Source organism: Mauremys reevesii, linkage group 2 (genome assembly GCF_016161935.1).
Source record: "Mauremys reevesii isolate NIE-2019 linkage group 2, ASM1616193v1, whole genome shotgun sequence".
Lineage (NCBI taxonomy): Eukaryota > Metazoa > Chordata > Testudines > Geoemydidae > Mauremys > Mauremys reevesii.
This window is the reverse complement of record NC_052624.1, coordinates 231,403,287-231,417,531: the sequence shown is the minus strand read 5'-3', so window position 1 is coordinate 231,417,531 and position 14,245 is coordinate 231,403,287. Positions and strand designations below refer to the sequence as shown.

The following is a 14,245-nucleotide window of genomic DNA, read 5'->3' as shown; positions in this document are numbered from 1 at the left end:
TCCTGCCCATTGTCTCCATAGTAAAAAGAGAGAAATATTGACTTTGGGTTTGGTTATCACTTGTATCCTTTAATAATCCACATCTCATTTCAGGCATGTTAGCTTATATAAACATTTATCTTATTGTAAGTGCTTTTTCTACATGGAAATAAAAATGGCAGCTGTCAAAACATTCTTAACAGGTATAAAGTTATATGTCATGTTTTAGACAATGAGAGCCTGATCATCCCCACAAAAGCAGAATTCTCCTGTAGCATTATACACCCACTTGGTACTCATTGTGCCCAATGTGAATGACTGCATAAGATGCAAAGCAGTGGAGAATCAAGCCCTGCAGTTAAAAATTGAACTAATGGTTTGTTTTGTCATCCTCATGTAGGCCCTGGGTCAGCATAACATTTCAGCGATGCTTTAACTTGAGTGGGACTTAAGCATATGCATGTTATTTCTTGAACAGAAATTGATATGCTTAAGTGTTTTGCTAAATCAGGATCTTAAGAAGCAAAACAAATTAAGCTTGAAAAAGAAAATCTAAGTCATTATTTTAAATGTTTTGAACTTTATGAATCTAATTTAAAAATGTGTATTTGCAAATTGTGTTCAATTGTGTATCCAATGCTTGTGCAATTATATTCACTATAATATTTGCATACACACATAGACAGTTCTTTGTCTCTGCTGTATTGGCAAGCATCTGATTTGTGCACACAAATGATGTAATTGCATACACATTAGGTATTCAGTTGTGTATGAGTAATTTAAAAAAATCAGAACAGCAAAGTCAAAATGTTCACAAATGTGCTTTAGAATTGGTTGCATCATTTTTCATTAGGACTTCAGGCTTAATGAATTAGAATTCTGTTTGTATACTGGACAAGTTAGCTTTGAGATCTCTTAACATGCTCAAGACTTCCTGAGTTAAGGATGTCTCTCTTAAGGACTGCCTCAGTTAAGGCATCTTGACTTAAGAACATTTTAATGAAAAGTTCTCTCTCTGAAGTGATTTGTATATCACTAAAGGGCTTCTAAAGCACTTTATTAGCCCTTTATTCTTTTTTTCTTCTTCTTTCCTTTTATATTTTCTTTGTCTCCTGTTTCAATTAAAAACAATTATATTAAATGCAGGAATAACATTAAAGTAACGTTCAGCATAACTAAATTACACCAGTCAGAAAATTCAAGAAGTTAAAGTTTGTAAAGCACCAATAACTTGAGCATGTTATAAATATGCATTATCTTCTATTCCAGATGTCCTTTTTAAATATATATTTTAATATACTAGTCATAATCTTGTTAAATACAGTAAAACATATAGGATGTACAATATTGTTGAATTCATGTTCCTGAGAGGTCAACAACAGTAATGTCTGGAGTAAAGGTAACTACTGAGAATGTTTATGTAAATGACTATTTGTGACTTGCTGCAGCTATATCATCTGAAATTATATTTAAACTCTGATAGCCAATCAGATAGGAAAATCTCTGTTTGATTGGCTCATCAGAAATGAACCCTTTTTTTTTCAGTTGCCCTCTTAAGTTACAGAATGAATGGTAACTGAGAGCAGGGGGCAGGGAATTATTTGTTATCCTTAAGCAATTCATGGCCTTGCTAGGTAACTTCCTGGTGTTTCTAGTGAAAACAGTCATTATGTATATAACAATCAATATAACTTATCATGTTTCTATGAACAACAAGATTTATTGTTCCTCAAGTTAAATATTGATTGTGGCTTTGGTTAATAATTGTCTCATGATTTAGGGCCTGATTCAAAGATAGTTGAAATTAATGGAAAGACTCCCATTCACTTCAATTCATTTTGGGTCAGACTTGCATTAGATATAACCTAGTCTTAATTCCATGATCTGAGTTTGTCTCTCAGCTCTAGAAATGTCCACATCACAAAAGTCACCATCGAAGCTGCCACGTATTGGCCCTTTACTTGCACTCCCTGGCAGCCCGAGCAGAGAAGACAAGGATTTAATGGGCATAGAGATCAAACTACATTGATTTCTGGATGTCATTCCTCCAGAACAGGGTTAAACTGCAGTGGTATGGTAGTTCGGCAGAGGCTTGCATTGTTGCTGACTATTATGTGGATATGTAGGGAACCTCATTCATCAGGGCTGTAATTCTGGTACATTTCCAGACCACTATGTCTATTGTTTTCAAACTTGGGTCCATTAAAATAGACACCTAACTCCAGGGCTGACCCTAGACCAAGTGGCACCCCAGGTGAGGAGTATCTTTTGTGGCTCCCCTCCCATTTGTTAAACTTTTGAATACCTTATTTTTTATTACATTTTTAGCCCATTTCATGACTTTGATGCACAATTTGCATGCATGATTTATCCCCATCAAATAAGTTGATAAATTTGCACACTAGGATCTGTAAATCTGTATGCCACATGTATGCAAATCAAAATGATTGTTTTCTCTAAGCTTATAGAAACTTTTTAATTTTAAGAATAACTGAAATGTACTAACATCAAGATATTGAACTGTGCATTAACATTGGGTGGACCAGTATTCAATAGTATTACAGTAGGTGACAGCCTTAAAATGTTAACCCTAGTCCTTGAGTTCAAAAGGTCACTTTTCTTGCCTTTGCCCTCGTGGACTGAAGCACAGTGTCAGAGAGATCCAAAGACTGGCCAATGCCACTTTCAAATGATAAAATAACAAGTGATGGCAGTCTCAATTATCTCAGTTATCAATCGAAGATATGTTTTAATGAGCCCAAGCTTCAAAAAACTGCACTCACCACTTGCAACTATCACCGGCAGCATGAGCAGAATCTTCCAAGTTATCCACACATTAAGAAAAGTGTCCTTCAGCTCCGCATCAGAAATTAATTGAAGAACTTGTAGTGGAGATTGATTCTCATGTTGCAAAATATGACTGATGTTGTCTAATTCACCATAGAGAGTTTAATTGTCGTCCGAATATTCCCCACATGTCAGTATCCGGAGAAGGTCTGTACAATTGTTCAAGAGTGGTTTCCTGTCCGCTGGTAGCTTACTAAGGTCATACAAAAACCCCCAGGTCTTTTCATGGTGTTTCATTTATCCAAACTTTTCTTCGGATAAAGACAGCCAAACAGTGTCAATGAGTGAGCAAAAAAACACTCTCTTGAATTTTTTTTCCAAGCTTTCCATCACCTCATCTCTGCCCTCAGAACCAAACTGTCTCTTCTTCCAATAAATACAAGTTTCCTTGAAGACAGGCTCAACTCCAAAGTTTTCTGCCATTTCTTTGGCAGCAGTGATGGCATTTTCAAATCCGTTGTCTCTATAGGCTACAATGAAATCAACGCAGCTTCTCATCAAAGTAGTAGTGGTCGCAATGTCCATCAACTGAGTTTATAACGTCTTGCTTACAACATTTACTTGGAAAAGGACATCTTGCAAAACCACAATTGAGACCAGAAATTTGAAGTCAGTGATCTGGTTTGCTAGGCTTTGAGCCTTATGTTGCATTCCAACCTCGACTTTACTTGACTGCGCAAATGCCATCAGTGCATCAGTTACTTGGTACCTCACTGGCCTGACGCTGTCAATGCGGCTCTCCCAGCAAGTGTCACTTAGCGGCTTTTTGGTCTGATTTGTAACATTGTCTATGAGGATCTTCCACCCGATAGTTGATGCTGAAAATAGGATGTATATTATTTGCAGTACTCCGAAGAGAGATACTGAATCTAAAGAAGATGATGCTGCATCTGACACAACCAGGTTGAGGAAATGGCAGCCACAAGTCATGAAGAAAGCTCTTGGATTCAACACAAAGATCCTTGCTTGGGCACCACTGTTTCTTCCCTTCATGTTCATGCTGTTGTCATAGCCTTGGCCACAGCAGCCCTGAATCTTTATTTTATTCTCATTCAAAACGTTCATAAACAGTTCTGTTAGGCCTTTTTCCAATAGAGTCATCCACAGACTGGAAACGGATAAAGTGTTCCTTTACTTGGATACAGCCATCCTTGTCAACAAAGCTTACTGTAAATGACATCTTTTCATTGTGACTAATATCAGGAGTGCAGTCTATTATTACGGCATAGTACTTCAGTGTGCTGAGTTACATCAATATGTTGTCGAGCAACTTCCTTGCCATGTCAGTCGATTCATTTTGAATTATTTTGCTTCTTTATGAACTACTCAATTAGGTGTTCATGTGTGACAGTGTCATATTTCCCAAGGAGTGCTACCAAACCGAGGAAATTACCATTACATTCAGTGAACAATATTTACGAAGAGCCCAGGAGAGCCAAATTATTCTTTGCAAGGAAGAGGGCAGTTGAGATCAAACACTGGAACACATTCCTCCAATGATGGGTTTCTACTTTACTAATGCACTGGTTTTCTGCATCTATGCGTTTATTCAGCTTCAGCTTGGACTCAACCTCCATCCATTTAGAGTAGGCCAGAAAATGGCTGGGTTACTTTTCATGTTGCTTCAGAACCTGAGCTAAGTTATGCCAGTAATTTTACCAGGAAAGTGCAAGCAGTGATTTGACATTCTTGTCAAATATTTTGCAACAAAACCAGAGCACTTTGTCAGTTGATTTTGAATAAGCTAGCAAACGTTGATTCAGTTTCTCACCATTCTTGAGCACTCTTTCGCAGGGTGACTTTGAGAAGTGTCGCTTCTGCTCATTTACTGGAAAAGTCATATCCTCAGTTTTACCTGGCCCATTCAAAATTTTACAATCACTATCAGCAAAGTTTAGGATCACCAGCCATAAAGCAGGATCTGATGTATCGATTTGTGGTGTGCAATTTTTCTCACTGCTGTTTCTGTCATCATGTGAGATGGATTCTTCTTTATATTTTCTCTCCTTTTCATGTAAACCAGATTTTTCTTTGTCATTACTCTCCTTTTCATGTGAGCCACATTCTTCTTTATCATCACTCTCCTTTAGCTTGCCAGGAAAACTGGACGATTCTCCATAACTTTCCTCACGTTTCCATTACTTATCTTCATGTAAATCTGCCAATTCCTTAGTAATAGGACTTCCATAATTTATGCTTCACTCCTCAATTTCTTCTGCACTGGGATGATCACTACTGCCTAAAGCCCAGTCTATGTTGTTCTGTTTCAGATATTTCCCCATCAAATTTGCCCCTTGCTATAAACTAGATTGCAACAGCTTTTCACTTCCTATACTGAGCTCCTGAAGGCTTCTTCGGGGGCATCTTTTATTTTCTATGGGGGGGAAAGAGACAGCATTACGGAGAGCAAAAGTTTATGTTCCACAGTCTTAGAAAGTCATCAAACGTTACATGTTAAGGATGTCAGAAGAAGTAACAGTATTTCTTTTATATTATTGCATAGAGAGGGGTTTGATAGATATCTATCATCATTAAATCTGTCCTTTATTAGTTGCTACTTACACTCTTCAAATCTCAAAACACAAGTACACTTCCACAATTACACAATAAAACAAGGGGTTCACAGTATGGCAGCTGGGCTTTCACGTCACTTCACTTCATGCTTATATCTCACTAATTGACTGACTGGCAATGCCCTGCCCCTTATGTACAGCGAGGGCATGGCTGACAAGATTCTAGGAGGTTCAAGGAAAATGTAGTTCTCAGAAAGTCTGGAAGGTTCCACGAGATTCTACAAAGGTCCAGAACTTTCTAAGATGTTAATGAAAAATGAATCCAGATATGGAATACCTGAAACATTTTACTTCGAACATTCTATTTTCCCTTTTGTCACTAACAACAAAAACAGCACCCCAAGCCTGGCACCCCCGAAGCCCAGCAACCCAGGTGGTTGCCTGGTCCTAAATCCGGCGTTGCCTATCTCCACATAAAGGACCTGATGTTCCCCAGCTCAGCACGTCTTAAAATCAAGATGCAGTTATTTAGATGACTAAATATGTATTTAGATACCTAACCTTAGGCACTCGAGTTTGAAAACTTTGACCAAAATTCATTTAAATTAAGAAAGAATTTGTTTATTAAATTTACATAATTTAAAGCATGTGAAAGTGACTAACTATGCCTGTAATTCTGCTCTGTTTACAACTTATTGCTAAATAGTATTTGTTCATGAATCCGTGATAAACCTGTTTTTTTTTCATTGCAGGGAGCAAATATTGATAGTCTTGACATTGAGGGTCGGTCACCACTTCTATTGGCTACTTCCTGTGCATCATGGAAAATTGTGAATTTACTACTCTCAAAAGGTACAAAGGAACAAACAAGTATTATGTGTGTTTTTTTTCTGAGAAGGGTCCATACAAGTTAAGATTCTCTCTCAGGAGACTCCTCTTCAAGCCTCCTACATGGATGGCAGGCACAAGTGAACACATGAACTGCTCCATGCTAGCACCTCTGGAGTGCTAAATCCTCAGGAAGGGAAAGGAGGAAGCAGAGCCATGTCCCTGCCCCTCCACATCAACCTACGGAGTGTGTGGGCTGTGGAAGGAAAGCACATGTTGCACCCTCCTAAGGATTGGTGTGTACTCCCCTTGCACTCTCCACAAGCTCAAGGCAGCTCTGCACTATTGAGTACACAGAGAGGGAACAGAATTGAACATGAAGATACCACTTTGACATGGTCAAGTTTCTGATCATTAGTGGATTTAAGTATTAAACCTAACCTGTAGTAAGTGGTCACAGTTTAGTGTCACCTGAAACTTTACTAACTACTAAACCCTTAATGAAGTTTCATCTTTAATTGTCAGTTGCCACATTTTTAAGAATAAGCTACTGTAAATATTCTTGTGAGTATTTCTCTCAATATTTATAACATTAATTTTTATTAACAAACTATTCCTTTTTTTAATAGAAAGTTTATAGTAAAACTGTTATGGACTTTAGCAAGGCACTCTCTTGCTTCCAATAAGCAAGACATTCCATTTCTATGTTGCCCAACTATTATAATGTTATCATAGATTATTCATATAACAGCACTGAAGTAAACTGATACTGAAACATAGAATTCCAGTTGAAACAATATGACTATGGCAGCAGTACACTATGAGCCTGATATATTTAGAGGTGTTGATCACGCAGCCTCCATTCCCACCAGCAGTTGTGGAGGCTCAACATTTCTGAATATCACACCCCTATAAATCTGAGTGCTACAGTGGAACAAATGAAATTCATATATTACTGTAAATTGAAAGCTTAGAGTTAGTAGAAGTCTTGGTGTGATATTTGTTGTTGCATTGGCTGAAATAATTGTATTTTTAATTTCATTTTAGCTTGTGCATTTTAATCAAACATTATTAGTTATCAGAGGCCAGCAGTTTTGAATTGCTAGTATTTATCTCCATATTTATTTAGGAGCAAATATATCTTTAAAAGATCAGCTTGGTCGGAATTTCTTGCACTTGACAGTACTGCAGCCTGGAGGATTACAACATCTGGATGAGAAATTTCTGCAGGTACAGTGAGGATCTATTTGTATCTTTCTCTGATGAATTCAATCTCTTTGTCCAACTGTTTAAGGATTCTCTTTTCTTCCAGAACATTTATGGAAATTCATTTTATTTGTAAACTCACCTCACTGTCCCCACAGGGTAATTTAAATAGATACAAATATAAAAATAAACACGATCAAGCCAATAATAAAGATCTCTCCGGAAGGCAAAGGAATAAAGTTATTTGCTGCCGGGGGATTGAATGGCTCAGGAGATTAGCAATATATTATAGAACCTTTTCTTCTACTTTGCCAGTTAATAGGCAATCAAACCCTGGGATATGCTGCATGCTGCAGCAAATTCTTTAGGAAGTCTCCATTGCCTGGGTTTCAATAAATCCCTAGCCATATTTTAAAACAGGAGTATCAAACATAATTCTGCACTCGGCCTGTTTGATGTATTTATATGGGTCACTTGACATATTCAGATTCTCTGAATCTAAGCTTTAATTTAAAGAAAATATAGTAAGTTTCTAGCCATCATAGCTGCAGAGATAACATTTAAGATGTGAGCCAAGTATAACTGCTGCAGTTACGTCTGCCTGAATGCGCAGACAGCTTGAAACCATGAGTCAGAGGTGTGAACTCCCCATATTAATCTGATGGGAGAATCAACTATAAAGAACAATGATGACTTTTGCATGTCATGTTGTCAACTTTTAAAAGTATTTAATCACTGATCATTTCAGTGGGTGGAATGGGCTTAAGGGCTGGGAGTGAAGTACACTGGACTGGGAACTGAAAGTTGCTGCAGGAAGGGAAATGCAGAGAAAAGAGGAGACTCACAAAATTAGAGGAGGGAAAGAGAAAGGTTGGGGAAGGAAGAGAAACACAAAGCAGAAATAGTGATGCCTCAAGGAAAGCATATTCTTTCACTGAGCAGTGAATGTGACAATGAGGCACTGAATAAATAACTAAATGTTTCATTACTACCTAAAGGCTCTGTTCTCCTATTGCTCTCTGTGCAAACCTACTGACATCAATGAGCATTCCATTGTATACTGTGGGGAATATATACTCCTAAATGTATACCCCAGCCCATGGAACACAATTAAACAGAATTCATTCCACTGCTCTGAATGAGTTTGACACTTCTGCTTTAAAGGCCTTCACTTCCATTTGAACCCCCCAGAGGAGGGTTGGCAAATGCTGTCTCCCACCCCCTGAGATTGAATCTCTGCTGTAGTGCAGCCGCTCCCACTTGCACAAGAGTTCAGTTTCTGCCTCTCTCTACTACTGTGGGCAAATTTAGCCTCAGGTAATTTGTGACCAAATTTTTTCACCTTCTGATGACTTTGCAGGTGTCCACACTGCAAAATTACCGCCATCCTCACTGGCCACCTTCTGAATAGCCCCACAGAGAGACCAAATATTCAGGAGGCATGTAAGCTGCTGACATGTCTTCATTTTCCTCCCTGATGTGGTTGAGGTGCATGGTGTGGCAGTGTAAGAGAATCTTGTACTTCCTGCATTGCACCTATTCTGTGGATAAATAGAGAGTTCGAGGGCCCAATAGCCAAGTTGCTGAGTTCTTCTTGTGAAGTGTAAATTCACTGAAAACCATCAATCAGCCTTACATATTTGTAAAAGGCTCTCTTGTTTTTGTTGCTTCTGTTTTTAATTTTACTTTTCTTAAAGTTCCATAAAGATTTATTTTTAAAAGTAGCTTCAAAAAATTACTGCTAACTAGCTAGGACCCACAGTTGCATTGGTAATATGTATACAATCATTTCTCTTTGCCAACAGATGAAACATATTAAAGATCTTGTAGTGGAAGAAGATAACGAGGGGTGCACTCCACTACATTATGCATGCAGACAAGGAGTGCCCTTCTCTGTAAATAGCTTGCTCGACTTGAATGTTTCTGTCTATTCTAAAAGTAGAGACAAGAAGTCTCCCTTGCATTTTGCAGCCAGGTAAGTGGTGCAGTCTATACAACATATCAATGCCATTTTATACATTCAGATTTTCTCAGTATTATCCTGTACATTAATCTTTTAAAGCTATGGGCGCATCAACACCTGTCAGCGACTTCTCAGAGACATGAATGACACAAGACTTTTGAATGAAGGTGATAAGAAGGGAATGACTCCCCTTCACTTGGCAGCCCAAAATGGTCATGAAAAGGTTGTGCAATTTCTACTGAAGAAGGGTGCCCTCTTCCTGTGGTAAGTGTATGGGTTTCCTTTCTTTAAAATAATTAGTGTTACTGAGCTACTTTATTACTTACATTTTGTACTCATCTCTAAAGTTGTGCTGGATTGTCCATGCAAGTTTGCATTAAAGCTAAGGTATGAATTATCACATGTATAGTAACATTGTATATTACATTGCTTAAGTCATTAAGAATATTCTACAATGAACCTGATTCAGGGGGCTTTTCATATAATGTGTTATTAGTCCAGGACAATTCACTAACACATAGGATGTCACAATATTAACACGAAATAATTTTAATAGAAATAAAATTGTGTGCTTTTAATGCTTGTAAGTTGCCTTAAATGTACAATTCAACAGTACTACAGTGTTGTATGCAGCATCAGCTGTTACACGTTAATACCCTGGTCTTGTAAGTTTCTCACTTATTTCAGAGGCGAATCCCGTGAAACAGGCAAGATCCCACAAGATCACATATCTGCCTTTATGAGACCCCATTACTTTTACACAGTTGAGACTACCCTTACATGGCTGAGGAGACTATTGTACTTTACTCAGCAAAAAGACATTGACATTGATGGAGAACAACAGTGAGGAAACTATTGTGAGGAAGGGGAGAATCAGGCCCATGAGCTCAAGGTTGTAGGTTATACTTGTAAAAATATGTGAATAACATCATATCTACTGTTTCAAAAGTGATTATAAAGGCTGGTCAGCCCTGCACCATGCTGCCTTCGGAGGATACACTCGCACAATGCAAATCATTTTGGATACTAATGTGAAATCTACAGACAGAGTGGATGAAGAAGGGGTATGTATATGTATAATTTTTGTTTGTTTCCACTCTGTTGTCTCATTGCAATCAAACATGTAATCCCTGTTAGCAACCTTGTTTCACTGTTGAAGATTATGAGAGACTGTGTTTATGATAATATATTTATTTTGGCAATTATAAAACCCTTACTATTTTGTTGTTGTTAACATATCTTGTTTAGGTTTATTTATAATTAGTGAAATGCCCATCCAAGTTCTAGGAGCTGTACACAACAGAAGATCAACATCATTAACACAAAATGTAAAGCACTTTAGACTCTACTAACTATACCACATGACCCACATAACAATGTAGCAGACTATAATAACATCATAAACTCACAATATGAAAAGCTCATAACAATGAAAGGAAACCCACCATAAATAATGACTCATCAACAAACCTCTTCAAACGTCAAAGTCTATTCCCCCTGGCAAACCCTAGTAGCTATGCTTGCAGCTTGTTCTGAAGTTTGTCAAAACCAAGATCTTTTGGCCAGGAGAGGAATCTAGTTCCGGAGCTGAAGACCTCTTGTGGGAAATGATGCATCAACAGTTCCCTCTCAGAAACCAAAGGATGTTCAGCTCAAGCAACTGTTGTTTTACCAAAATGGGAGAGAGACAATCTTTTAGGTAGTCAAGGCACAAAGCATTTAGGACCTGCTAGATTAAAAACAGCACTTCAGATTCCACTAGAAGCTAATTAGAAGCCATTGTGTAGTCCCTTATTTGTACATTGCTCAGAGAAGACTGGATGTGTTGATATTTGGGGAGATTCACCAAAGTGCCAAAGAGATCTAGAAGCACTTGTCTTCCTGCCCAACTAACTTGCAGTTGGACTTGTGCTTCTAAGGCCTTTTAGTGCTTTTGAAAATCACAACCATTTACCTTAGTTTTATGCAAGTCACTGAGGGCAAAATCCTCCTCTCAGAGAGCTGCTTGCAAATAATTCTCTGCAGACCTATGCATAGTACCACACTGGTGGAAACTAATTTTGGATTCTTCTCTTCCTGACCCACAAATATAGATTCTGTGGATCTGTTGGCACAGGACAGTTTTATTTTTAACATCTTGCTTTCATTAATTGCAAAACTATGAGATGTTAATAATTAGTATCCTTTGTATACGCTTTGCCCTTTCCTATATGCAGTTTGTTTTCTCTGTAATGGTACAGGCATATACAATTAAACACTTGGGACAAAATTCTGTTCTTTTATACCACCACTGAAGTGATTCAGATGGTCTAGATGATACTTAGGCTTGGTCTACACTATGCGTTTATACTGAATTTAGCAGCGTTAAACCGATTTTACGTTGCACCCGTCCACACAACGAAGCCCTTTATATCGATATAAAGGGCTCTTAAAACTGATATCTGTACTCCTCCCCGACGAGAGGAGTAGCGCTCAAATCGGTATTGCCATGTCGGATTAGGGTTAGTGTGGCTGCAATTCGACGGTATTGGCCTCCGGGAACTATCCCACAGTGCACCATTGTGACCGCTCTGGAAAGCCATCTGAACTCGGATACACTGGCCAAGTAGACAGGAAAAGCCCTGCGAACTTTTGAATTTCATTTCCTTTTTGGCCAGCGTGGAGAGCTCACCAGCACAGGTGACCACGCAGAGCTCATCAGCACAGGTAACAATGCAGTCTCCTGAGAATCGAAAAAGAGCTCCAGCATGGACTGCACGGGACGTACTGGATCTGATCGCTGTATGGGGAGAGGATTCCATGCTAACAGAACTCCGTTCCAAAAGACGAAATGAAAAAACATTTGAAAAAATTTCCAAGGCCATGATGCTGAGAGGCCACACCAGGGACTCAGTACAGTGCCATTTGAAAGTTAAAGAGCTCAGACAAGCCTACCAGAAAACCAAAGAAGCAAATGGAAAGTCCGGGGCAGGGCCAAAAACATGCCGCTTCTATGCTGAGCTGCATGCAGTTCTAGGGGGGGTCCGCCACCACTACCCCACCCCTGTCTGTGGATTCCGAGGTGGGGGTAGTAATTGCAGCCATGGCTGAGGATTCTGCGGACGGGGAAGATGAGGAGGAAGAGGAGGACGAGCTTGTAGAGAGCACACAGCACTCCGTTCTCCCTAACAGCCAGGAGCTTTTTCTCGCCCTGACGGAATTACACTCCCAGCCCTCCCAAGCAACTATCTCAGACAATGAATCCATGGAAGGGACCTCTGGTGAGTGTACCTTGTAAATATAAGACATGGTTTAAAAGCAAGTGTTTTTTAATGATTAATTTGCCCTGAGGACTTGGGATGCATTCGCGGCCAGTACAGTTACTGGAAAAGTCTGTTAACATGTCTGGGGATGGAGCGGAAATCCTCCAGGGACATCTCCATGAAACTCTCCTGGAGGTACTCCAAAAGCCTTTACAGAAGGTTTCTGGGCAGCGCTGCTTTATTCCGTCCTCCATGGTAGGACACTTGACCATGCCATGCATGTGGCAAGTAATCTGGTATCATTGCATGACAAAGCCTAGCTGCGTATGGTCCCGGTGATTGCTGGCATTCAAGCAACATCCATTCTTTATCTCACTGTGTTATCCTCAGGAGGGTGATATCGTTCATGGTAACCTGGTTGAAATTCAGGAATTTAAGTAAGGGGACAGAGATGGCCATTCCTACTGGGCTGTTTGCCTGTGGCTTAAAAGAAATCCTTCCCTGCAGGTAGCCAAGCGGGGGGAAGGAGGGCGCGATTGGCGCTGAGCTTTTCCACGTTTGGCTAGCGGGGATCTTTCCTGCTACCAGCCACGCGGTTGAGCGGGGGAAAGGGGAGTGTTTAGCAGTGATCTTCCATGATGCCAGCGACGAGGTGGTTTCTGCTGCTGCACGTTAACAGGAAAGAAGCAGCACTCAATGGTAACACCAAAGCCGCAGGCACTCAATATTAAGATGCAAAATACAACCTTGTAGTAAAGACACATGTGCTATGTAAGCTGAATAGTGTTGTTCACCGTGAAAGAGTATGACCATTGTTCTCTAAAATGTATCTTTTAAAATACTTCTCTCCCTTTTTTCCCTCCCTCATGCAGCTGCAAATTTTTCAAGCCTCCCTACTCCATCCCGAAGGCTATCTCAGATAAGGCATCGGAAAAAAAAGATGCGAGAAGAAATGTTTTCGGAAATCATGGAAGTGACCCGCAATGAAAGAGCTCATCTGAATGAGTGGAAGGATGTGGTAGCAAAGTACAGGAAAGATGCCAGTGACTGTGAGGACAGGAGAGACGCTCCAGATGAGAGGAGAGATGCTCGAGATGAGAGGTGGTGGCAGGAAGATCAGCGGTGGCGGGATGCATCTCTGGGGCTGCTGCGTGATCAAACTGACATGCTCTGGTGTCTGGTGGAGCTTCAGGAACGGCAGCAGGATCACAGAGTGCCACTGCAGCCCCTCTATAACCACCCTCCTCCCTCACCATGTTCCTTAGACTCCTCACCCGCCAGATGAGTAAGAACTTGTGGGGGTAGGCTCTGTGCACCCGCCCACTCCACCCCAGTGGACAGCCCAACCAAAAGGGTCTCATTATTATGAAAATTTTTTAGTGGCCTTTTCCTTCCCATCTATTCTCCTCCCAAACCCCACCCGGGCTACCTTGTCAGTTCTCTCCCTCTTTTTATAATTAAGTAATAAAGAATACATGATTTTTAAACGAGAGTGACTTTTTATTTCCTTAGAAAGCAAGCTGTGATTGAAGCGGGGGTGTGGGTGGCTTACAGGGAATGAGTCAATGAAGGGTGGGGGGTTTCATCAAGGAGAAACAAACACAACAGTCACACTGTACCCTGGCCAGTGATGAAACTGGTTTTCAAAGCTTCTCTAATGCGCACCG

General features: G+C 39.9%; 1 protein-coding gene across 1 annotated transcript in view; it reads left to right on the top strand.

Moving 5' to 3' along the window:
- Positions 1 to 14,245, top strand: part of TRPA1 (transient receptor potential cation channel subfamily A member 1) — a 71,220-nt gene that overhangs the window by 25,121 nt on the left and 31,854 nt on the right. Inside the window, exons 10-14 of the mRNA XM_039527878.1 lie at positions 6,092 to 6,191; positions 7,297 to 7,397; positions 9,179 to 9,348; positions 9,436 to 9,600; positions 10,286 to 10,400. Coding sequence (XP_039383812.1) covers positions 6,092 to 6,191; positions 7,297 to 7,397; positions 9,179 to 9,348; positions 9,436 to 9,600; positions 10,286 to 10,400 — 651 coding nt within the window. The remainder of the gene's footprint in view (positions 1 to 6,091; positions 6,192 to 7,296; positions 7,398 to 9,178; positions 9,349 to 9,435; positions 9,601 to 10,285; positions 10,401 to 14,245) is intronic.